Source organism: Rhea pennata, chromosome 3 (genome assembly GCF_028389875.1).
Source record: "Rhea pennata isolate bPtePen1 chromosome 3, bPtePen1.pri, whole genome shotgun sequence".
NCBI lineage: Eukaryota > Metazoa > Chordata > Aves > Rheiformes > Rheidae > Rhea > Rhea pennata.
The window spans coordinates 100887119-100913018 of NC_084665.1; the positions used below are offsets into that span (position 1 = coordinate 100887119).

The 25900-nt window shown below is 37.0% G+C and overlaps 1 protein-coding gene across 6 annotated transcripts in view; it reads left to right on the top strand.

Annotated features, from left to right (window-relative positions):
- Positions 1 to 25503, top strand: part of LGSN (lengsin, lens protein with glutamine synthetase domain) — an 85534-nt gene extending 60031 nt beyond the window's left edge. For 4 of the 6 annotated variants that reach the window (XM_062571092.1, XM_062571091.1, XM_062571093.1 and 1 more), the window contains 5 exons: positions 2922 to 3044; positions 4834 to 4982; positions 16066 to 17062; positions 21837 to 22015; positions 24266 to 25503. In XM_062571092.1, the coding sequence (XP_062427076.1) occupies positions 4980 to 4982; positions 16066 to 17062; positions 21837 to 22015; positions 24266 to 25462 (2376 nt within the window). In that variant the 5' untranslated portion in view covers positions 2922 to 3044; positions 4834 to 4979 and the 3' untranslated portion in view covers positions 25463 to 25503. Of the gene's footprint in view, positions 1 to 2921; positions 3361 to 4833; positions 4983 to 15981; positions 17063 to 21836; positions 22016 to 24265 lie in introns of those variants that run through there. The other 2 variants (XM_062571089.1, XR_009957770.1) reach the window with 2 other exon arrangements.
- Positions 25504 to 25900: the final 397 nt, after the last annotated feature.

The following is a 25900-nucleotide window of genomic DNA, read 5'->3' on the forward strand; positions in this document are numbered from 1 at the left end:
ACGAGTGCAGAATTCCTTTTTTTCTATTAAATGCTAAAAATTGTTCTAGAGATAATCTTAGAGGTAATTTCCCCTATGTTTATATTAAGATTCCAGATGTGACCTGAGAAAGACCCTAAAGTTAACAGGCACTAAAGAATTTTTTACAAGCAAGCGCATGCACGATGTGGGCAAATATGTATGTTTTGTTTGAATTTTTTGATTTTTGTGAATTAATAAGTACAAATTAAAATAGCAGAATCGATTGATTTCTGCTTATTGATCTTGAACATGTACTCTTTGGACAGACAACTAGAAAATTCATAACGGAAGAGCAACTGGCAAGTATATTGTTAATACTCTCAGAGTAGGTACTAAGCTTTCTAATTTTTCTGTGGAATACATCATTACTTTCAGAAATTTGCATGATTATGTACTATGAAACAATCACTACTCTCTCATCAAAAATACTTGACAAGTCACCTACCAAGCAAGCTGAAACAGTTGTGTGCTGCAAGGAGGTTGTAACAGTCTGCTCCTCCTGTACTTGAAGGATCTTTCTACTTCTACCACTACACTGCCATGGAGCATCTCTTACTGTAGTGTTAAAGCATTTCAGCGGTGGCTTGAAGTCTGCTGTTTATTTTGACCTAGAAGAACTTGGAAGCTATGTCTTTGGCACTTATTGAACCCATCCAAATTCCCTTCCTAAGTCTAAGTTAATATCATCTTACTCCTTTCTCTGGAGCGGGTAGGGCTATGTGTCTAGGTTACCATGGGAGAACTTAAATGAATGAGGCTTGATAGGTGCCTTATTGTGAAAATTTGGATGGCATAGAAGAGGTGTGAACAAAGGCAAGAGGCACAGGAGCTTGGAGGCAGTTGAAGCATAATGAATTTATCCCGTCCTTCAGATAAAATGGCTTTGAGAGGCAAAAAGTGAAATGGCTCCTGAAGATTGAGTGAGGAAAAGAAAGAAGCTGCAGGAGGAAAATGTGCTAGGCAATGAGTCAAGACGTGTTGCACTGGACACGGTCCAGTTGACAGCCACTAGCAAGGGTCTAACCTTCCTCCAGCATGGGTTCGTGGGCATCCCAAATTAGCAGAATTCTGGAATGAGTTAGCAGGACTTTTATGGAGAATGCAATGATCTGTAGTTACAGCATCTCAGCTTGTCACACTTGTGTTCATGAGTCAAGTGAGATCTGTTACATCTGCCAGGAATTTGGATGGTAGCTCAATGAGAAAAATCTCAGCTGCTGCAGAAGATGGTGTTGATGCTTCTGTTGATGCTTCTGTTGATGCTTCTTCCTGTTTATCTCAGAGAACGAGTCATAGCTAGACAGCATTATACAGATAACTGTAAAACTGGAATATAGCTGCTAAGATGTGTGTGGTGTTTTTGCAGGATTAGAAATTCAAGCATTATTATCCTGATTTAATTTAATCATCAGATTGCTAGTTATAGTCTGTAGGGGCTAGTGCAGCCATAACATTCACTGAGAGGAGTGCCTCATGCTTTGCTTGCTGCTCTCCCTCCCCAGACCCCGTCGCAGGATGCAGTCATACCTCAGCACCGCGCCGTGTGACAAGCTGTGCATGGGCTCGTGCTGTGAGGCAGGTGGCCTTCTAGTGTGGGGTTGTGCTGGAGGAGGCATGGGAAATCAAAGACACAAATTTCCAGCTACTGCACGGCTCTGCGACTGCTCAGCCTCTGTAAGATCTGCCCCATGGTGGCATGCAACTGCCAGAGGAGAGTATGCTGCCACAGTGGGAGTGAAGGAGAAAGAAGAAGGTGTATCGAGGCAGGGCTTGTAGAACATGAATTCTTGTCCTAGCCATGGTTTCCTTTTGCTTCCAAACTAATATTCGTCATCCCCTGTCTGAAACCTCTAACAGTAGTCTGTGATTTGTTTTCTACATTCTGCCTCAGTGACAGCTGTATGCAGGAGTGGGTGAAATAAAATGCCATGTAAGTACAAGCTGGCCTACAAGGAACGACTTTTGGCCCAAAGCGCTATTTAATATACGAACAGCCTGACATCTAGACTGGAAAAGAAATTCTATTTTTAGCAGAGAAAGAGAGCAAAAATAAAGCAACAGATAGAAGAAACAGAATTATTTCCAGTTACTTAATAAGGAAGAGGAAGCAACGAAAGGACGAAAAAATATTTGATTCCTTTCTATTAGCAATGATATGAACTCATAAAGGCTTGGCTGTAAAAGTATCACTTCAACTCACAGAATTACAGACTATTCACAATCTCCTAATCAGTGATTCTTTATTACTGGAAAAGTAATTTTAAAATTTCATTCTAGAAAATAAGTCAACAGTGATTTCAGGAATAAAATGAACAAAAGGTCCCTATATTTTGTTTGCACATTTTATATGTGAAAGAACAGGAATGGGAAAAGACATAAAGGTGTCTGGCATTTCACTTTAATGCTTAAAGGATGGGGAATATACATCGAAGCACCATTTTCAAGTACAAATAGTGTTACAGTTTCCAAAAATCAACAGTTCTGACATTTCAACTTATTACCTGTTGGTAATGTTTCTTATAGATGGCATTGATAAAAAAAAGTACCGTAACTTCATTAAATACACCTGAGGCCAATTGCTCAGTCCTCTCCTTGTCTGGGAGTACCGTTTACGCCTACCTTTTGGCACCTGCAAACACTGGCGTGAGCAGCTCTTCGCAGCAGCGTGCCTAGCGCCTTAACCAGTGTACAGATCAAGAAAGAGGAACTGCGCTACTAATGCAGAGAGAGTGGATAGTTGCAATCACATTTAGTGAAGGCATGCGTGTGAGAGTGCTAGAAGAGAAACCATACGAAAAAGCCCTAAGAGAGGGCTTAGCAGAAAGATAGCTAAAGCAACTGAATGAGGATCGGTACAAATGGCAGGCTCTAATCATTTTTCTGTTTCGATATTTTACTAGGTGGCAATATAAACTGGAACTTAACTGGCTGAAGTCTTCTGCAAGTCTTGATGCTGAAAAATATCTTATGTCGATTATGAAGAATGGATGAAGAAAAATACACTTTTTGCATGACAATATATAGTATTATTTTATAACGATGGCAAGCTACAGGGTTAGGGCTAAAACCAGAAATACATTCTGTTGGTGAAATAACATATTAGGTTAGATTTTCCTAAAGAAATTTTGACATTCAGATTTCTCCTTTGGATTTGTAATGCCAGCCTTTAGGTATTTGACAGAATTTTGTAGATTTATGGTGGTGAGGAAGAGACTTAGTGAATATCTCTTTTTGCTGTATTTAATTGCCAGCCTCAGAAATAGGGAGCTCAGAAGTCTTTATACTAAAAGCTCATGAGATAGGTCTGTGCAAAATCCATCTTAGCTTGTATATCTGTACAGTGTATTTTAGTGTAGATGTTATTTACCACTACCTAGTTGCCAACAGTTTGGAAATCTCTGCATGCTATAGTAATACTGTCAGGCTTTAAAAGGGCTCTTTTTTTTTTTTTTTTTTTTTTTTTTTTTTTTTATCTGAAAGTGGAAGAAACCATTTTCCATTTGACCATTTCCTCTGTTAATCTTTAGTTACCTGCTTTAGCTTTCCCTAAGGAGAGGACTACTTTAAAGCTGATTGGGATGGATAGGCATATTTGGCAGCCAGGATTAGAAATGGGCATGGCTGCTTCCCATACAATATAGATCGTAAAAAGAAACAGTAAAATTAGTCTGAGAATTTTTTCCAGGCCCATGAGCAGGACAAAGGATGTAATCCTCCCTTCTTTCAACCTGAGAAGCCATAGGCACTATCTGAGACCTATCTCAGATAAGAAATCTATATTCTGGTAGGTCTTCTTTGAAAAATTTAGGCATTTTAGGAGACCCTCCAAAATTAAAAACTGAAGGTAATCTTCACTGGTTGGAGAAAAAAAAGTTTCCTGGTGGATACCTGAGGCTCGATTCTTTCCTATTTAAACCAATTTTAAATGAAACTATCAGAATTTCCTCTTCTGGAAAACTAGTTTCAATGGGTAGAGATTACAAACTGTGGTAATTTTTATCTCGTTTATAAAATGTGCAAAAAAATTGACATCATTATCTGGAATCAGCAATAGTTCTAAACCATAATGATGGGAAGTTATATGCATAAAAGTTATTGGCAGCTAGCCAGCAGAGAAATCCCCTGAATCTGTAGTTATTTTCTGCAATAGTTGTCATCAGAGAAGCTGTATGTCTTTTTTTAGCTACTAAAGAGCTACTAATGGGCTAATGAGCAGTTTCTACTTTCTCATTACCACTTATTCATCACAGACTGTGCATACAAAATATCTGTAGTTACGCATTAAGTGTTTGCTTCTGTGATGGTTGGTATGTGTTATATTTATTCTCTGAAGTGTCTACATTTTTAGATTAATGTTTGATAAACTGCAACTGAAGCTCAGCATATTTAAATTAAAGAATTATGCAAACATATGATATCACTAGTACATTCTAAAAAGAAAGCATTTTACGTAAATCTTTGCTTCTCCTCTAGAAAACACCCTTTATAGGCAAGTCTTTTGAAGCTCCCTTTCCAGTGATACTACAAAGAACACATATCTATAAAAATATTAGGCTACCTGGTACACACCCTTGAGGAACTAATAATAATGTTAAGTGTTCCAGCTTATCCTGTAAGCTAGAATCCATTCAAATTTATCTAGTTTATCTAGAATCTTGTAGCTAGAAAACTGGAAAGCTAGAAAACTGGAAAGCTAGAAAACCATTTTTTAGCACAGTGTCATGTTGTTAATGTTAAGATTGAAACCATCTCAAGGTTTCTTAGTAAGGAAGATAAACTGAATTTTGCTACCTTGACCTAAAGGTGTTGAAGCTTGACAAGGCTGCTTCCATAATCCAAAGAAGTGAAAAAAGGGGAGGGGAGGAAGATGGGAGAGGCACCTGGAAGACAGGAAGAGCTTTAGGGACTGTTCTGCTCAGCTCCTCCATCCACGAGGAATCCATGGCAGTGTCACAGGAATGGTAAGGATGTTTCTCATATCTGCTTCTAACAGTAGTCATTATTTCAGACTGTTTGACTCTCTCTTTGGTGGCCAAAGCAGCTGCTACACTGGGTTTCCAGGGATCTGGAATTCACCACTAGGAGACCCTGAAACATGATCTTCTACCTGTCTTCATTTTCTAGACTTACTAACTTCACATCTCATGTAGCAATGGCCATTCACTCTAGGCACAGTCAACTACAATTGGCTATACCAGATTTCTCTAAAGTTATCAACTTTTCTGTCCTTCACAATATTCCTACTTTTAAGAGAAAATCCTTTCAAGCAGAATACAATGATATATATATATAAAGTAAACATAATCTTGTTCATATTATCATCCCTTCTCTCTGCCAAATACTAAACAAAATACTTCTCCCTCTCAGGATACCCTTCTCTCTAGAACTTTTCTAGAGGAAGGACTGTGGGGAGGTTTGTTTTTACAAAGCAATACAAGCAAGTCTATGAGAACGTAAATTTTGAAAAAAGCTTAGTGAGAGAAAATTTCTTCCTGAAGCCATGTAAAGATGCCGGTTTCTTTACAAACACATGGATATTCCTTGTGTAGAAACAGTACAATTTGTCCAGTTTATTTTCATTGTGAAAGGTGGGAGATGGGGTGGGAAGTTACTGAATAAACTATACTCTGTGCTGTATTCTGTGTGTCATAGTGGATGAGATATGGGCTTCCATCAGTTTCTGGATCAGATTCTCAGCTTTTATGGTCAGTATAGTTCTACTGAATCCAGCATCATTTCATAAACATAAAGAATACTATCATTCTCCTATTTCACTCTATCCAGAAAACAAAATGAAACAACACAATATTTTTAGGAGAGTCTAATGTGCACTTGAGATGGGAACAGTTAATCCTTCTAGTACTAGTGAAAACATTATTCATGAGTAATGGTGTTTGCAAGACTGATGCCTCAAACAGTACTCTCTTTAAGGCACAGGTTGTCCCAACCTTGTCTTCATGTGACAGACTTCTGGCAGAACATAGTAGAATCGAATGGAAAGTATGATAGAGATGCTTCATACTTGCAAATGTAATGAAAATTAATAAAAATATGAATGAATGAATCAGGTGTAGAATCATAGAATAATTTAGTTGAATGGGGTTTCTGGAGGCCATCAGCTTTGCTTCACCACTTTAATCATGATCAACTTCAAGGTTATACACCATTGCTCAGGGCCTTGGTCAGTCAAATCTTGAATTTCTCCACGGATGGTAATTCCATACTCTCTCTGGGCCACTTATTCCAGTGTTTGACCACCCTTGTCATGAAGAATTTTTTCTCACTCTGGAGAATGATATTTTTAATCTAAGGAGTATCTTTTTTCAAACTTCGAGCTGAAGTTGTTCAGGCTTGCTTTCAGAATGAAAACCTGGAGATCCAGGAGATCTCTCTCTGTCTGGCCTCTGCTTCTCACACCATTTTGTCTAAGTAGTCCTACTAAGAAGTGATCTCCTCTTGGCAGAGGTGATCACAGCGTAGACTGACAAGCAACTCTGCCACATGGCAAGCTATAAGTCTGCAGCAGCTATAAATTACCCGAGAAAGGGATCTGTACAACTGTGGTAACTTTTACGGAATGACAGTCTGAGGTAACTTTTTTAGAAAAGGTATTCTGAACAGAGGCTTCACTGTCATAGTAGCATGTTTTGCAAGCAAAATGCTGAGTTCTGCCCTGTCTGTCTTCCAGGAACACAGTCCTACCAGTGTATGGTAGGTGTTTTTTTTTAACTTCTGCTTGACAGAATGTCAAGTGCTTATAAGAAAGCCAATTTCTTGAATACCAATATGCTTTCAGACTTAACCTGCTGTTGATCTGCTCTGCTCTGGAACAAGTGGGACAGTGCAGAACAGGAGTAATAATAGGACTTAAACAGCTAGGGTTACAAAATTAAGAGCTGTTGCCTTTCAGCATCTTTAAGATGAGAAAGAGTTTTCAGAATGATGGTTTTAGACTTGAGCATTTCTATTTCTAAATTCCACTGAAGATGCCTAAGATTTTTGTGAACTATATCTCCTAACCCATAGTCATTCTTTTTAGGAAATATCTTTAAAAAACTCATTTTTTAATTTTCATTTTTAAGAAGTATAAGAAATTGATGAAAGTGCAGTTTTGCCAGGCTTAAATACCTATTCATAACGTGATATTTAATTCAATTTACTGAGTGATCAGCTGTCAGGGGTCCTGCTGTAAATGCACACAGTACATTCCTCCTCTAGTGTTATGTCAGCTAAAGGGACCTGAGCAGACGAAATAACCGTTAAACATAATCCTCCGAATTCACGTTAAATCTGATAAACACAGAAGTATAAGAAAGCCAAGGTTAGCTAGCCAATCTTTGAAATTTTTTAGAGGTATGATGCAAAAAAGAGAGACACTCCCAATTCCAATACAGCCAAGTCCTCCGGTATTGATTAGCAACACAAAAGCACCTAGAATAACAGGCCAGTGCTATGTGCTGTCCTTGCAGTGTGCGTTGCCTTTCAAATGCCTGTCCATGTGCCTCAATAACGTATTGTTGTTATAATGCCTGATATAGGTTTTACCTCTAAGGAGGCTAACAATAGCTTCCATTCCAGAATAAAAATGGCCCATTACAGGACAAAAACCTTTTGTGAGGAAAAAAGTTGAGCAAAACAGTTTTATGCTCAGTTGTCTTTGTTTCCAGGCAGGCAGTCAGCTAATAATGTGTGTTTGTCAGTTTACTACTTTTAACACTATTCCAGAAAACTGTGCTCCTGGCCGTGACACATTAGGGTTACTCTTTATGGTTCATCATCTGCCATGGCCTTCTGGGAAAAGAACTTTATAGCAATTCTGTTCTTACTAACCTAACTCTGGCTATAAATATGGGGTGTATTTTTACTAGATTTTTACTAGGCCATTTCTAATTGTGACTTGAACTAGAATGAAGTGGACATGGACAAAAAGGAAGGTGTCATTCAGCAGGTAAGAAATTGATTGTGAATGATTTCTGAAGAGGTACACTGATATAAAATACTTTTTATATCTTCAAGATTTCAACTGAGCTGATACCTCATTGTGGTTTATGTGCAGGGCTCTTCATATATGTATATTAAGTATGTAATTATTTTTCTGAATTAGATGCAGGTCAAAGAAAGACTTCTTGTATAAGCCTATAAACACATTTAATTTAGAAAGCAGATCTAACCCATTTTAACTTCTTAGGTCTTTCACAGAGTCACAGAATGGTTGAGGTTGGAAGGGACCTCTGGAGATCATCTAGCCCAACCCTCCTGCTCAAGCAGAGTCACCTAGAGCATGTTAGATAGTTTTGAGCATCTTCAGAAAAGGAGACTCCACAACCTTTCTGATCAACCTGTTCCACTGCTCTGTCACTCTCACTGTAAAGAAGTTCTGCCTTATGCTCAGGTGGAATTTTCATTTATTACTTTATCAAAAGTAACAGAAATAGAGATCCAAAATATGATCCCATTAATACTTGTGGAAAACCAGTTTGGCTCCATTAATATAAATGAAAGAACACTAGTTTGTGGACCAAGATTTTATCCGAATTAAAAAGTGACTCTCCTGAGTAGTCCTACTGGTCTAAACAGAGTTGCTCAGATTCTGTATGAGTGTACTTTAAAACAGTTTCTGATCTTCAAGCTGCAATATATACTTTTAATAAAGTAAAATAGATTTTTACTTATTTTGAATAGGGTGCAGGAGATCTCATTCTGAAAACATGAAATAAATTTGAAGTGTCTCATTAAAAATAATGAGAAAGATGTAATGTGGCTTGGAAGCAATGGTGCAGGCAGACTTCCTGAGGCTACTAGACATTTTTATCAAGGTGAACAAATGCATATTTTATATGCTGGAGGTACACCTACTCTGAGTCACTGATTGCCTTCTAGACCATCTTTTTATATGAAATGAGTCATAGAAATTAGATATAAAAGTTCTTTAGATCATTAAGTCTGTTTCCCTTCCAAATGTCTTTCAGAGCGAGTATTAATCAAGTGTTAAATGGATTCTGCTCTTAGATCTCATTTATGCATGCAACAAGTTGGAGATGACACCACCAGTGTACTATTCTGGTCTAAAATCACAGGGAAGGTGGGATCAGCTTTTTCATTTTGAGACTGGATCTTACTTTTGGGTGTTTTTTTATGTGGTGCAGCTGGCATAGTCCAAGGGAAGGTGTGTGCAAATAACCTCACTGACATGACAAGGACAACCCTGCTGCTGTGAAGTAGAGTGAGAATCAATGACCTTGAGAAGCTAATTTAATAACTGCATCTATAGTGTGAAGGCTTTAGGTGGGAAAAACAGATAAAGGCAGATGTCAGATATGAAAATAAATGGCAATGTATTGTGAGTTAAACTCATTCATTCATTTTCATATGAAGGGCATTAAATAATCTTGAGCATATTTTAAAGTTTCCTGGAAGGAAGGAGACTTTACTTCTGCTCCTAACATTACCACCCGCCTCTCTGTGACCTATAGCAGGTATGTACTTCAGTTTTTTTAACAGCAAAATAGTTGTATGTACCTCATATTTATGCCTCTTGTAGGTTCTTCACTGGGAAGTTTTTGAAGCAGTAAATCACCATTAAAGAACCATTTTATCAAAAAAGGTCACTGAGAGAGATATTAGTTACAGCAGTATCTTGACAACTTGCTGTGATCTTCTTGTCTCTAGTTTACAAACTACCTGTGTCTGGTTTTAATAGCACACATTGTTCTAGTAGCACATGTGAGAGTCAGAATCCCTCTCTGTGCCTGAAATTACCTCCTGGAAACGTCTGTGTTGTTCTCTGGGGCTCTGTATGATTCAGTGGGCCAAATTCTCTCTTCGTACAAATTTGTGTAGCTCCAGTGACTCTAATGAAGCAGCATTAATTCACAGCAGTAGATAGTTTGTTCCAATGTTCTCTCTTCCTTTGCTGCCTAGATACTGGTCTGAGGTAGCAGAGTAATTCTTTCCATCTGTCAGGGGAAGAGAAAGAATTTGGATGCTGGTGTACTTGTTTTATGTGCACTATTGTGTAAGGACTTCAGGAGCATCTCTTTCTATGACTTCTAGTTTTTGAGATGTGTTGCTACAAGAAAAGAACAATTAAACTTGACCATACCAGCCCGAAGAGGCTGTAAAGAGTGACCTAGTCACAACAAAAGTGGGTCAGAGAAGGTTCCACCGAACGGTTCCATAGTGATTGAAATCCTTAAAAAATTTGGCTTTCTTTTGAAAGAAAATTAGAAAAAAGTTCAAACAATGTGAATAAAGCCACATTTCAGCACCATTTGAACAATATTTTTTTTAGATTTTACACTTGGAAGCTTTTTGTTTCATTTTTTTGACATTGTTTAATAAGCTAGATAAACAAAGTCAAGCCCAAGTGAAACAGTTTACATTTTCATAAACAAAAAATTCAACGAGCCACAGTTTTTGACTTTGCTGCTTATGTGAAATTTTAAAGTTTCCTATATTCTTCTAATTTTTAGTAACATCAGATTTTGACATCTTGACTTTTTTGCAAAATGGATTTTTCACCCTTGACAAATCTTTAGCAACAACTGAGGCATGAGAACATTGCAGTGTGACCTTCTAATATTCATCTAAGGTCAGTTAAAATCACCTAATAATATGAAAGAAAACAGAAACCAAGAACATGATTGAGATGCCAGTGAATTTTGCTAAGTAGATGCATCACTTTTTTGGATGGTCCGTATCAAGAACATTAGGTTTTCTTGTTGAATAGATATACAAAAGCTCCTACTACCACTACACCATTGCCTTCTTCACCTTCTTTTCTGTGATAGAACTCTTTTGCAGCTATTCATCTACAGTTACTCAGGGAATCTTTTAAACTATTTCCCCTTTCTCCTTTTTTTTCCTTTCAAATGCTATCATGTGAGCAATCTTCTCATTTCCCCATCCCTTTTTGTCAGTGCATTTCTGAAAGAGGTTTATTAGCCTCCGCAGTGTTTGCAGTCTTGCCTGAGGTCATGAAGCAAACAAAAAGTAGGAGAAAAATAGACACTTCCCTCTGCAGCATCTGATTTTGTCTTGTACAACTTTACAGACATATTTTCAGTCATCTGTAGAATCCTTTTAAGGCAAAAGTTCAAAAATGGCCTTGAATTTTCACCTGTTTTTCACACACCAGAACTCTCAGCAAGTGCTCATTATTCCTCCCAAAGGCAATACTTCACATTTTCAAATGTTCTCAGACTGATCCTTTTAGCTTTTGGATTGGCAGCTTTACAGATGAATTGCCTTTTGGCAGTGCTGTATTTCATGATATAGTTAATGTTCCACTTCAGAGCTTGTACAAAGCTTAAAAGCAAACTCAAACTGATTAAGAAAAATTGTTTTAGATGTATTTTTTTTTTGTGTTACCATAAGATGTAAAATGTCTATCAGCTGTAGAAGCTTGAGGACATGCCAAAAGTGGCATGTAATTGGATTAAGCAGAGCAAACAATTTCATCTGCACAGTGCTGAAATATTTGCTTGCTGGTACTGTCCTCTGTTCTTTCCACTTCCCACCTGCCTTTGCCATATGAGAGCTGAAAGGAAAGATATTCTAGTTTTCTAGTTATTCACATGGTGCCTTAATACACTGCTGTAATACAGCAGTGTAACCCTTACACATTGTCTATAATTTGAGGATTTTGTTCTGGTAATAGTCACAGATGTCCAGAATCTTGTGTACCCAAAATGATATATGAGATATCTCATGAAGAGAAGCAAAAATGATATTTATACAAACTGAGACTGTCCATAATAAGAAATGAAGTATATTCCGTCCTTGCTCTTCCTGCCTTTTCTAGGACTTGCACTGGTACACCTCTACCAAAACTTACCAATTGCAAATCTCTAGTTCACCGAGGATCAGTGTACCAGCAGGAGCTGCAGCACTGGGGTAAGAAGTTCTGAGGGAAGTCAGAACTCAGAGAGTACCAATACCTACAAATCACAATTAACATCGGATACATGTTTTAGAAAGAAAAATTAAATTTCAGATTTGTGGCATTAATGTGGCTTACACTGTTTAAATTTTGGACATAATTTTTCTGTCAAGACTATCTGAAATACTACCTGAATGTTCACTAGCTACAAAAGAGAAGCAAATTCCAAAGCTTTCAAGATCCCAGGGTGTTGAATTAGCGTGCCAGTAAATATTTGAAAATAGGCAAACAAAAAATGAATGATGCTTAAACAAGCCACTCATCTGGCAAATGCTGGCTAAAATTTCCAAGACTGTTTCCACCACTTCATAGTACAGGAGGAGAACCTCCTACTATTCTGCCCTTCAGATACATTTTCTTGCTTCTTTCTACATCTTCCTACCCAGCTTACCTTGAGCACATCTTGCAGAGAAATGAAGAGAACTTCCAGGTACCTTCAGTATCTCCTGCTATTGTTTCCCCACAGCAAGAAAAACGTAGCAATATTCAGCAATGAAATAAAAATAAGTAGAACCTATCACTGCCACACTAATGCCATGAATATTTTGCTTTTCTTCCTGAGCAGCAGACAAATGGTCCATGAAATGAACAGTCTGTACCAGCTCTCTTGCACTGTAAGCTTTTCAAGCTGCTGCTTTACCTGACCGTACCTTTCTTCTGTGAAAGAACTTTCCACAAAAAAAAAAAAAAAAAAAAAAAAAAGTTATAGAGAGAATTCTGAAGTCCAGTTTCCCAGGTGCTTTTCGCTCTGTGCTCAGGTACTAGACCTTTTATGATGGTAGGTACCACATGAACTGCCAGGCAGTATCATAACTCATGAATACACCTATCTTTAATGTGCAAGAAGGCTGTATTAGCACCTTGCAACAAATCTAACTCTGTTTAATTCAGTGCAGAAAACACCAGAAAGGGTTTCTAAGTGAAAGTACATACACGTCTACATTTATTTATAAATGAAGAAATTCTTATGCGGAGACAAAGAAAAAGTCTCAGTGTGTCCTGTGCTGAGTATCTTAAGTAACACGTAAGTTGTTTTCTGTATAAATGCAAGAGATTATTTTTTTCTTTAAAGGTAAAAATGATCAGTGCTTTTGCTTAAGCATGGTACAAACAGATGCCGTTTCATGTCTATAATAAAAAAATGAGGTACCATGCTCTCAATTTCTTTAGGGATAATAAACCCTTTGCGGAGTACCATATCCATGTTAGCTATCAGCATGTCCGATTAGAAATGAACATTTCATTAACCAATATGCAAGTGGTCAGTGCTTGTTACACTTTCCTGTTCAGCAGGAATTTGTTTTGGTGGGACTTATAATGTGGATATGAATAAAATTGCAGTCATGAAAGCCTTTAGAATGGCTAATTATATGAACAGGCAGTTTTTCAACATTGTCCATTTGATACGTGAACTACTCCTTCTCTGAACATGGAATATGAGTGTTATACAAAACTTTAAGGGTGTGCTCAGCTTTCATTCAGTCATTATTCCGAACATTTTTCAGAGATCTGCAGAAAGGATGTAAGGCCAGAGCTCGGTCATATATCTCTCTCCTATCTACCATTACAACTTTCAATGGTTATTTCTGATCAAAGAATATGGAAATACATTACCATACAGACATGCAGATGTTGTTATGAATATGTTATTGGTTTCAAGTTATTCAAAGAAAATTAAAGAATTTTGAAGACTTCATAAAGAGGAAATCCACATATTTTAATGCTTGCAATCTCTGCCATGAAAGGTATTAAAGGGAACATTTTCATAAATTCATTAAAAGATGTGATCTTTCATGATTATAGTTTTCATAGCTGGAATTCTCTTCTTTCTCTTTCAAAAATTTTTCTTTATATAGGAATTTAATTTGAAATCTTTTTTTTTTTTTTTTTTTTTTTTTAATTTCAAAATGATTTGCATTTTTTCATTTGGCAAACCATGGTTCCTCTAATCCAGCTCTTCCTCCTGCAGTTTTATTCACTTTCTCATGATACTAAAGGACATGTAAAATGCTTCTTGGTTTTTGGTTGCTTCATTATTCAGAAGTGTTATTTCATTATATTCATATTCTGCAACATTCTGTAAGAGTAGTAGGAATTAGGCTTTCTCTGCATAGGTGAATGTGTAGAAGGGCCAGGGATACACCAAATATTGTTTTATGAGAATACACCAAAGCTTTCTGATGAAGAAATAGATTAATTAAAATATGTGTGTTAAAACTGACATGAGCAAAGATTTCTATTACGTATGACTCAGTAATCATAATTTGACTGCAAGTGGACATCATCATAGAATCATAGAATCAGTGAGGTTGGAAGGGACCTCTAGAGATCATCTAGTCCAACCTCCCTGCTCAGCAGGGTCACCTAGAGCATGGTAGACAGGGTTGCATCCAGGTAGGCCTTGAAGATCTCCAGAGAAGGAGACTCCACAACCTCTCTGGGCAATCATAAACAAGTCATAAACAAGTCATTACTGAGACATATATATATATATACACACAGGAATTTTAGGCATTGTGTAGCTTCCCCTACCTAGAGAGCTGGCAGTCAGCTGCCTTCCATGCTGGTAGGAATTCACAAGTGAGCTCCTCAAGCAATTTTAAGTATAGTACATTACAGAAATTCAAAGCAAGGGAGAGAGAGTTAGGAAATATTTTTGTGAGCTCTGTATTAGGAGAAAACTCACATGCCTTTTTGACTAGATAATGATGGAAAATAGCATAATGGGTGAATATAATGAGAAAATAGGGAGGAATAATATAGAAAAAAGAAGGTGTTAATGATCTTAATGGCAGTCATGTGGCTGCTGCCTTCTGTGTATTTCTCAGATGCTGATGCATTTTTTTTTTCTAAATGCTTTTGTCTGCCAGCGAGAATCTCTTCCCTTCTCAGACTGCCATTCAGTTTACTTTCATGCAGATCCTTACTTCTTTTGGAAATTCAGAAATTGGAGAGGGTGCAGATTATACCTCTGGGGAAAAGCCAAAGAATGATCAGTACATTGAAGATGCTGGTTCCAAGGGTTTCTCTTGATTTCCCAATGATTTTGTAGGTATTAATTCCAGCCTGACCCAATCAAACTAAGGACTTTTGGTTGACTTGCTGAGTATTAAATACATACTTCAGTAACTATTTGTCAGCAATATAACAATTTCCAGTTGGCTGTGTAATGACTTACATTTTGGTTAAATCATATTACAGGGTATTAAGACACCATGAGATGGAGAATTCAGTCCCTACTTTGGTAATTTGTGGAATTAATTAATTACTCACAATATTAAAATCTGTGACACTTAAAAAAATTGAATATGACTGATTTAGATTTTATGTTATTTGTTCTTTTCCTTATCATGATCAGACTAATCACCCCTGTGATACTACCAGGACCCTTGGTGGCAGTTGACCATCTGGACATTTCTTGATATTATAATCACTAATGCAAGTGGATTCATATTCATTTTAGTAGCTTGTTTCTGCACCATCCCCACTTTTTTTTTTTTTTTTTTTTAACATCTATTTTAAAATCTGGTCCCAGCACTTCAGTCAGTATCATATCAGTACCACATATAAACATTATCTTCTTGTTCTTTTCTGTTTACACATTCAAACATAAGTTTGCCCTTGTGACCACTGCCTTGGGAGTTCATGTGCAGTTATTTGGTCAAACCAGAATCTGAAATTCTTCTAAAAGCTGTTTTTTTTTTCAGTCCTGATGCCTATATGGATCACTAGTGTTCTGTAATCTTAGGACATTTCCTTTATCAATATATTTATTCAAAATATTTTTTCCACAATTAAAGGGCACATTTGTTTGACAAATGATAACACACAGTGTACAGTGTCTTATATTTCAATCTACTAAATCTGCCTAAAAATTCAGTTAAGAAAAGTTCTTTTACTCTTTTTTATACAGCTTAAGAAAAAGATTTCTGCAAATATTATCAAAATAGTAGAATTAAGTAATTAGTGTTCCACAAAGATCTCTATGAGCAAGAAATAGTAGAAATTCTACATGGTAAATGCAGTTGGTGCTGGTACTCCATTTCCCTGTTCTGTTTCATTCATGCATATTATTTGTTTGTATATTTTGTTGCTGGTTGCAGAACATATCTGGAAATGGCAGTGATGAAGCTGATGGCAACAATATATGTGGCTTCAGAAAGAAAAAGGGAGTCAAAGATACTAGAAAACATGTTCCTCCATTAGAAAATGAGAAAATGCAGTTGTCCAGCTCTTCAGAAATCCCAGATCTTTATCATCTTCAAGGAACCACTGGTTGTACAGAACCACCACCAGATCAGTCTCTTCAAAACCCGACCAGTTTTCCTCCAGTACAAAAGGACAGAGGGTGTAATGACAGTTCCCATATTGGCAGTAATGCAGAAGAAGACATGTCACAGGAAACAGAAATCCAGAAAAATACTGACACTGAGAAAGAAATGATAGAAAATATGCACAAGGAAATAGATGCGCCAGCTAAAACAGATCTGCCTTTGGGAGTACAACCTGCAAGCAGCAAAGAGGAAGCCGGGTGCTTCGACACAGCGAGCGCAGCAAGGAACACTGAGAGGACAGGGACAGAGGATAAGGAGGATGAACGCTGGGGAACAGAAGCAGCAGCCAAATTTTGTCTGGTGCAGGTGGGTTCGCTTGACAGTACTGTAGCAACACAAGGAAGTGGTACCGGAGAGCCCTTCATGGCGGCATCTGGAATTTCCAAACAAACTTTTCAAGAGTTGGAAAACCTGTTGAGTGAAAGTCCTCAACTTAATCATGGGCCCAAATACAATGGCAAGGCAGGTGGTACATTTTTTCAGAAAATTCTGAAGTCGAGGGAGAAAGCTGATAAGCAGGGAAGACCCTTTGAGACTTTTAGACCCCATTTTGGAGAAGAGAATCAAAAGCACCACGGTTTCCACAACGAGGAAGCAGGGCAGTGGAGTAAGCCTCTCTCTGTTCTGAGCACTGCTGGATCTAATCAGCAACAACCAGAGGGAAGCAATGTGGATCAACCTATTCTTAGATTACCCTTAACTTCTAAAAATGCAGAAAGCTCTACTCCAGAAAGTCAGTTTGACTCTTCTGCAGACCAGATGATTGGTAAGTACATTTAAGCATCACCTAGTGTACCATTAATGAAAACACTTCTGTTGTTTTGTGGGGTTTCTTTAAGTTGCAAATTTTATTCAGAACTAATGTGTTAGAAGATTGACACTTGTAGTTACTGTCTGATTGGAATGGATCAGAAATTGTATTTTACATCTATGCTGTTTTTTCTTTAGGAAGGCATTTGCAAACCCAGCTGCCTGCCAAAAACTGCCATGCACAAGTGGTCACGTCTTGTTCACTAAAACTGAAATATTCCCTCATTTAAACTGAGCGCAGGCAACATCTCCCAGAGGTCTGCTAGGCACAGGAAAGCTTTGAAGGCATCTGGGCTTCTTGAAATTTCCTTTTTGCTAACATTTCCAGCAGAGAAAATTACTCCCATGTAGGGAGGATGTTTCCAATTATTAGTCCTGTGAGAGGACTGGAACGCAAAAACGTCTAATATGAACTATAGAGGAAGAAAAGCAAATGAAGCAGAGAACTTCCACTAATATTCATGCTGTTCAGTAAGTCCCTTTTGGAAGTGTTTGCAGAGCCAATTAGTTGCTGCTAATAGGCTGTGGTTTCTTTGAAACAGTAAAAATTAAACTTCTGGGCTAGCTGGATCAGCAAAATGAAAGTTACTATTAGCTATAATAATGTAATAGGCTTGAGCAGTTAGTTGTTTTGTGTCTATTCCAGGAAGCATAGACAGAACAATTTGCTAGTTGAAGAAATACAAGGCTAGCTGTAGTTAACAAATTGGAATCAGACTTTCACCTGAGGCTTCAAATTCCCTTTATATGTCCCGGTCTGCAGTTGGGAAAAAGCTGTTGTATAAACCTGCATGTGGGCAGAGCTGGGCCTCCATGACCTGAGGAGCTTCAGAAGCTGGTTCTCTTGACAGGACTCGTATTCTTGAGTTTATACCAAAATGAGGCTATGTAAATATGATCATCACCAGGTCACGAACTGTAGGAGGGAGAGGGAAATTTCTGAAGCAACAAAATTTGTTTCACTTGTGTTTGTACATATCAGTAGCTACCTTGAGACTGTTAAAATTTTAGGGGCACAGAAAAAGGTTTGTCCCCCCCGGCAATCATACGAAATTCAGAAATTCATATGTTATTCAAGCAGCAGTACTGTAAGTTCCTTTGCTAAACCCTCATGTTGAAGAAAACACATCAAGTAGCTAACAGGCTGTATTTGTTATTTAGAGCAGAGTTCATCTGTCCTGCAAACAGTTCCCACCTCTATTATAATGAATAACCTCATGCTGTCATTCTTAACTTGTCCAAAGCTCTAATTGCAGGTAGTAAGGCTGTTACAATGGATAATAGCTAGCTTTTAGGGACAGAAGTATGAAAGGAAGAATACAACTTTAACCTGACAAATAGCATTTGTTTTTTTGCTCCACTGAAATTAAAAAGTTTTCCCACGTGCTTTCAACAAAACCTGCAACTCTTTTCTGGTTTCGCTGTCCTCTTTGCTTGCCTGGAGGAGGCATGTCTGGCTGCACTGATTCTGCTTAGCAAGCGTAGTCAGTGATGAGGAAGAAGAAATGGAGATCCTTCAGGAGTTATAGGTGGGCAATTTATTAACAGAGCAAAGGTATTTAAGTGACTGTTCCAGGTATTTCACATTTATTGCCTCTGTGTATACACCTGCAGAATAACCATATCTTAATTTGGGAATTACTTAGGATTGTGTTTTTGGCTTGTAACTCTAAGTCCATGTTTTACAAGATCTGTGCTTTCTTAAAGTATAAATAGGCCATAGTATTCCTTCACATTCCTTCCTTATGCCTGATCTGTTTTTTTAACAAAAATTCTCTGACATTTCTCTTTGTACGTTTTGAACTCAACATGACCTCAATATGGCTCAAGCTCGATTCCTTTCTAAACCTCCTCAATTGCCCCTATTTTCTCTTGAACCAACCACCATATTTTCTGCCATTCATATCTTTTGTCTTTTCCTTCCGAGACTAGTTATATAAAACTTGCTATCTTTTCTACCTCACAAGCATTAAGAGCAGACCTTTTTCTTTAAAGCAAATGAAAATTCCTTAAGTTCTTTATCTTTGACACTAATGGCTGGAATCTCTTCCTGTTCTACGACCCTGTATGATTTTCCATCTTTTCCTCAATCTAAAAAACTCCGAATGCTCAGATACCATGTCCATCCTAACTTTTGGATTATATAGCCTTTTGGGATGAGATTCCACTCACCTCTCTCTGGTGCCTGTGGCAACTCGGTGAGAGAGGGAGAGGTACACTCCCTTACTTTCTAGGAATAGTGAGAGGCTGAGTAGACAGTTAGTTTAAACTTAAGGTAGGTGAGATGTATCCTCTCCTGAACCGCTTCGCTAGCTGCCTCTCCTCCTACAACCCATTCAAGGAAATTTTCTGGTTCCTACCTTAAATACTGTAAAAAACTTTTATCTTCCTCAAATAATCTAACTTCTCACTTAATGTAGTGATCTCCCTTATTCTTACTTGATCAGGCTTTTTTTTATATCAACTCAACACTTCTAGATCAGAAGAGGCTATCTAATTTGTACTACTGCATAACTCAGTTCCTGGTGCTTTGCTTAGTCGTCCCTTCCTCATATCCAAATTTTCTGACTGAGACTGAAGAAAGACATGCCATTATAGATCCATCATATTTAAGATTATTAGGTAGATAGTTCTAGTACTGGTCACTTTTTTTTTTTTTTTTCTGGAAACCTATATATTTTATTTTTAAATCCTCTAGGTGGAATCTTTTCTAGCTTTCCTATAAAACTATGACCATTTTGTCATTCAATGCATAAGATCCATTCTGAGAAATGCTTGCAAAATTTACATGAAAATTTGAAAACATTCTGCATTCAGGGGTTACCAGTTACACTTTAGTTGAAAAAAATATGAAAACATTACAATATCCTTTTTCTATTGATGAAAAAAATGCTCCATGTGACAGAATTGTAATTTAAGTTCTAAGCAGGAAATGTCTACCATCTTAGCACAGGAAGTTAAACACCTATAAATATAGGATAGAGCACTGCTTTTTCAGAGGCAAAAACTCACACTTCTGTCCCTCGAGCTGAAGAAAATGCAACTGGCTGTAATCTGTAGGAAGATTTTCTGATTTTTTTTTCTTAATCCTCCCTATCTAATAAATAAGCATGGTTTATTATCTGTTAATAAACTGTTAATTGATGGTCAGATTCACAAGGAGGTCAACTCACTTTGTCAATGTCATGTCAATAAACATTCATGTTCTAAAACAAAGTTAAGGGATGACTGATGTAGAATAGTTATTACTTGGATGACGTACATAAAATAAGGCTGGTTTATGTATACTTCCTGTTCACTAGTGATATCTTGGAAGCATCTGTAACAGAGTGTTACACAAAATATTTGAACAGGACTTTCTTATTCATGTGTATCTTTTTAAAGACATACTGCCCCGGTGTTTGTAGAAGACAGAGAAAAAAAACTATTTCCATAAACAGTTTACAACTAAACTAGACAGAAGACAAAGAATTCATGAAGAGAAGTGGATGTGACAAACTTCTTTTTTTCTTCATTCTCCTTTTTGGGTTTTGTTCTATTTTTTCCTAGATTTTTACAGATACTTAAACTCTTGTCTTGCTTGCTTCTTTATCTGCCTATTCCTGAAGAAGCCATGTTATTACTTATCTATGCTTACTTTGCTGACCTAAAATCTTCAATATCCTTGTCAGCTCCTTTCCATCTGAAGATGACTTAAGATATCTCCAGTAATAGTCAAAGGCTCCAAGTAGTCTATGACTGAAAGAGTTTGCTGCCTTCTCAAGGAAAAATCTGACAACTTTGTGCTGGGTTAACTGCACAGGTTACTGTGTTCAGGCATTCCTTGCAGCCTCTCAACTGGCCATCCTAGCTACCTTAGATGGGAGGTCAGAAAGATCTGTTTGTGCCTGATAATTTGGGAGACTTAGTATTGGAGCGATGAGGAGTACTCATATCATCCTTAGTGGTGTCTCACTGAGGAAACTTGAAACTTCATCCTTAACGTTGGTGATAAACAGCTACTGTTGGTAAATCTTCCACTGTGGATCTGTAAGATCTACTAAAATTCATTTGATTACATTCTCAGCTTCCTTGGAAGAATGGAGCACTTTCCTCCTAGAAAGCTAGAAAGAAATATTTTTTTTCACATTTTTCATATCTTAATATCAAATTCTGCACTTGGTTTAGTTTATTGTAAGAAAATGAAATTAATCATTTATACAGTTTAATTTGAATAATAATACTTAGACATTCAAAGTAAAAGTAGGCTGAAAGATCAAGTGAAAGGCCTCCTCTGGAGACATTGGGAAAGGCTTAGTAGATAAGAAGTGCCTTTTTTTTTCATGTTCTGGTGTCCATCTAATTTTCAAAGGCATTAATATCAAGCATGGCATCTGAATTCTATCAAGCTTCAATGGAAAATTTCCAGCTACTTATGCTTTTAAAATCACTTAACAAGTCAGTTGAGTCAGAAGAAATTCCTGGCTTTAATGCATAATTCTGGTATGCTCTCCATCATCTTGAAAAAACATTCAAATTATAGACCATTCCAAAAAATAAAAGATGTTGTACTGGTCTTCAGGGGAGTAAATATTTCTTTATTTACAAAAATATTTTGAGACTCCTATCTTTTTCTTATTTTTATTTTTACAAACTCTATCACAGTTTGTCACTGTTACACTTTTTAGGAGAACAGCTTGTATTCCAGCATTCATGATTTTGTTTGACGTGACATTCCTCTTCACTCATAGTGTCCAGCAGAGAACCTGAGGTAAACGGCCTTGGAAGTCCAACTCTTCTTCAGCAGTTCTGTCATATTGAATATATTAAGCAACAGATGGCCAGGGACAACGTACAGTTTGTCAGATTTGAATCAGTAGACCTCCATGGCGTGTCAAGATCAAAGAACGTTCCTTCTCGCTTTTTTCATGTAAGTTTTTTGGCTTCTAGTTGTACCTTTGCATGCTTTTCTGGCCCTATTCTTAATTTATATTGTATATATTTTTTTTATAATGCAAGCAGAAACTCAAACTTAGAACAAATTACCTGTTCATTCCCCTTGTTAAAGTTCCCAAAGGATATGGGCTTTTTCATCACCATAATCATCTATTGCTCTTTTCCACAGAAATAGTAATCTAATTAAGTAAGGTTAGTAATTTCAGTTCTTCTCACTTCTAACGATCTCCTTCCTCAGAATTATCTTTTCAGGCTCACCACAGTTATAAAGATTTTGTTTTACTGAACATCAGTAAATTGCAAAAGGAAAAGAGCAAGCACTAAGAAAAGCAAAATGACTACTACAAAATTAGTTTAGATATTAGAAATCCAATAGTCCTCAATGAGATAAGAAAATACTGTTGGGTTGCATGAAGACTTAATAGCAGTATTTGTCATATTGATGACTTAGAAAATATGAATCAAATTATGAAACAATTCTCAGAGTTTGTATGCGTTACCCATCAGGCTTTTCAGTACATTGCTTCCATGATACTTCACGCGCATAGCTGTATTATATTTTCACTCACATACCACTATGAATATTTCATACTTTGCTGAGTATCTCATAAAAGAGATACCAACACGACAAGACAGAGAACACTTTCATTTCAAGCTCCTTTTGAAGCCTAAGACATGTTTTCATTATTTTCCTTTTAGATTTTGCTACACGTTTCAACTGTATCATCAATATACAATTTAATCTCTCTGATGTTAGCTGGATTTTATAAAAAATAAACTTTTGCTCAGTTATTTTAATACTTGTGAGAGGTGATAGGTTAATTGCATCTTCTCTTTCAGTTGCTAAATCAAACTGCAAATGCTTTTTTCAGGTTATTCAAAGTCAGCTTTTGTATTTCTCTTACTTACCAGTTGAATAAACTGAAGCTTTGCATGACAGTCTAAATATTTGGACACTGAAATAATGCACATGGAGAGAGTGAGCGTAATTTCCTTTACTTCTTTCTAAGAGAAATGATGTAATCCTTTTTAGGGGGATAGGGATAGGGAAGGGAGTTGGTACTATCTGGTAGTCACCTTCAATGTCTTTTTATGGTTGCAATGACAGCTTAAACATCAGTCTTCGCTATACTGTGCAGTTTCCACTATGGGCTGAAAGCATGTTACGCAGAGAGAAATGTGACCTCTGGACTGACATCTGCTTAAGAGAAGGAGGCAGGCCTTTTTTTCTTTTTTTTTCCTTTCTTTCTTTTTTCTTTTCTTTTTTTTTTTTTTTTTTTTTTTTTTTTTAAGGGAAGACAATATATGTAGTCTGAAGTATTTCAACAATTTTACATTTGGACAGACAAAATTTCTTTTTATCAGTTCTGAGCTTGCTGCTCTGTTCGGCTCATTTTGCCTCCTCTGTTCATTCAGATAGTAATCCTTTCTCTTAGAACAATGAAGGTAAGGTGCAAATGTGATCCAAATTCCACTCGATAGAACTTGGCATAATTGCAGTTTTCATAAACCAATGGTTTAGTTGTAAGGTAAGCTATAGAAGTGCTTGCTTGAAGGTGCAAGATCCATCCTTTCATTTCATTTTATTTGCATTTCATTTATGAAAGTGGAAGCTCTCTCTTCAAATAGAGAATAGAATAGAATTATGAGTTATTCCAGATTGCTATCTACTATAAAAGGAAAATACTGAAACATCAGAGTAAGTTAGCACTTGGAAGTGCTTCTTGGTATTTTACTTTCCAAACTGAATAAATTTAGAAAGTGAAAATTTTCGGTTAGACTTTGCATCTGAAAACTGATGAGGTATCTGCTATAGCATTTAGAGAGATATCCAGCCTGTTTTTGTATTGCCTTGAGTTTCTGTGGTCACTTGGATCAATATAAAACAAATATACAGAGGTTGTGAAAGCCTAGTAGAAATATGGGAGATAAAATTTTGATTAAGTGCTGAAGAATTTTTTAGTTCATCAAGGGAATTAAAAAAACACTTATTGGGATATTTGATGCCAAGGTTTTCATACTACTCTCGTGCAAGCTTGTCCCTCCTCACAATAACACATTAGTTGTCTTTTGCTGTTGACTTCAGTGAGAGCTGCATTTTCAGTGTTCTTTTATGAGAAATGCTATTGTTCCTTCTGAGAATTTGGGTTTTATATATATTATATATATAAAAAATACTGTTGCATTCTTCTCTCAATAATTTGTCCTTTTGCTCTGTGTTTAGGAAAAAGCAATTCATGGTGTTTCCATGCCCAGAAGTTACCTTGAACTGACCCTGAATCCTAAGGATAGTGAAATAGATTACATAAATGCAACCAATTTTAATTGTGATATAATTCTGAACCCTGATTTAGCAACTTTTCGAATTCTACCGTGGACTGAACAGACTGCTCGAGTGATATGTGATTCCTTCACCATACTGGGCAACCCTCTAATGACCTCACCCAGGCACATTGCCAAGAAACAGCTGAGCCAGCTTCAGGACAATGGCTTTTCTCTACGCTCTGCTTTCACTTATGAATTTTGCATTTATGGCATTACTGAGGTTGTAAATTCGAAGACAATATCTTTTCCTGCAGCAACGATACTAAATAACCATGATCAGGCTTTCATTCAGGAGCTCATTGAAGGAATGTATTATGCCGGTGCCAACATTGAAAGCTTTTCTTCTTCCAGTGGACCTGGACAAATGGAGATCACTTTTCATCCAGAGTTCGGCTTAGATGCTGCTGACAGTGCCTTCACATTCAGAACAGGCATTAAAGAAGTGGCTAAGAAGTATAACTATGTGGCTAGTTTTTTCTCAGAATCAGGATTCTACAATTCAGGGATTCTGTCACATAGCTTGTGGGACTTGAGTGGCCAGAGGAATTTGTTTTCCATTGGCTATGGAGCTGAGGAGCTCACTGATGTTGGAAAAAATTGGTTATCAGGTCTCTTGGCACACACGGCAGCTATCAGCTGCTTGATGGCTCCTACCACCAGCTGCCGCAAGCCTTATTCCAAATACAGTAAAGAGTCAAAAGAGACTGTAAATGCAAAATGGGCATATAATGATAACAGCTGTGCCTTTAATGTCAAATGGCATGATGGAAAAGGCACTCACATAGAGAATAGGTTAAGTTCTGCAACAGCAAACCCCTACTTGGTGCTTGCTGCTACAGTTGCTGCAGGTCTAGATGGAGTAAAGAGAGGACTTAGGTATGATATTTCACAGGAAGAAAATCACATTCTTGATCTAAAACCTTCATCAGTCCCTCTAAAACTAGAAGATGCTCTTGTTGCCCTTGAGAAAGATTCATGCATTAAGGAAGCATTAGGTGAAACTTTTGTCCAATACTTTGTCGCCATGAAACATTATGAGTTAGAAACTGAAGAAATGGATAGTGAAAGGAATAAATGTTTGGGATATTTTATTTAGAAGGAACACTCTTCTGTAGTGATGCTGTGTAAATGCATACAGTGAATGATTAAGTATTTTGAAATTAGTAAACATGTTTAAAATATTTTCTATGCTTTGTTTTTTTCTTTTCCTCTTTCCTATAGCACATGATGATTGCATTTTATTATCTGAGTACATTTAGCACCTTCGTGAAATAGCATTAACATAAATTTAAAAAAAAAAGACTTTTTTTAATTTAAGAGAATGGACTTGCTGGGGAAAATAAGAGAAGATGAAATGCAAATGAGCTACTTGACAGCAGTAATAGGACAATATAAGGTGGAGAAAAACAGCAGTAATGGGGTGGCAGGAGAACCGACGGAATAGGAGAATTTATTGTCCTTATTTTTGTCTAAACTCTGTTTTCTGTGTGGCTATGGAATTTCTCCCAACCTATTCAGTAGCTTAAGGGTTGCT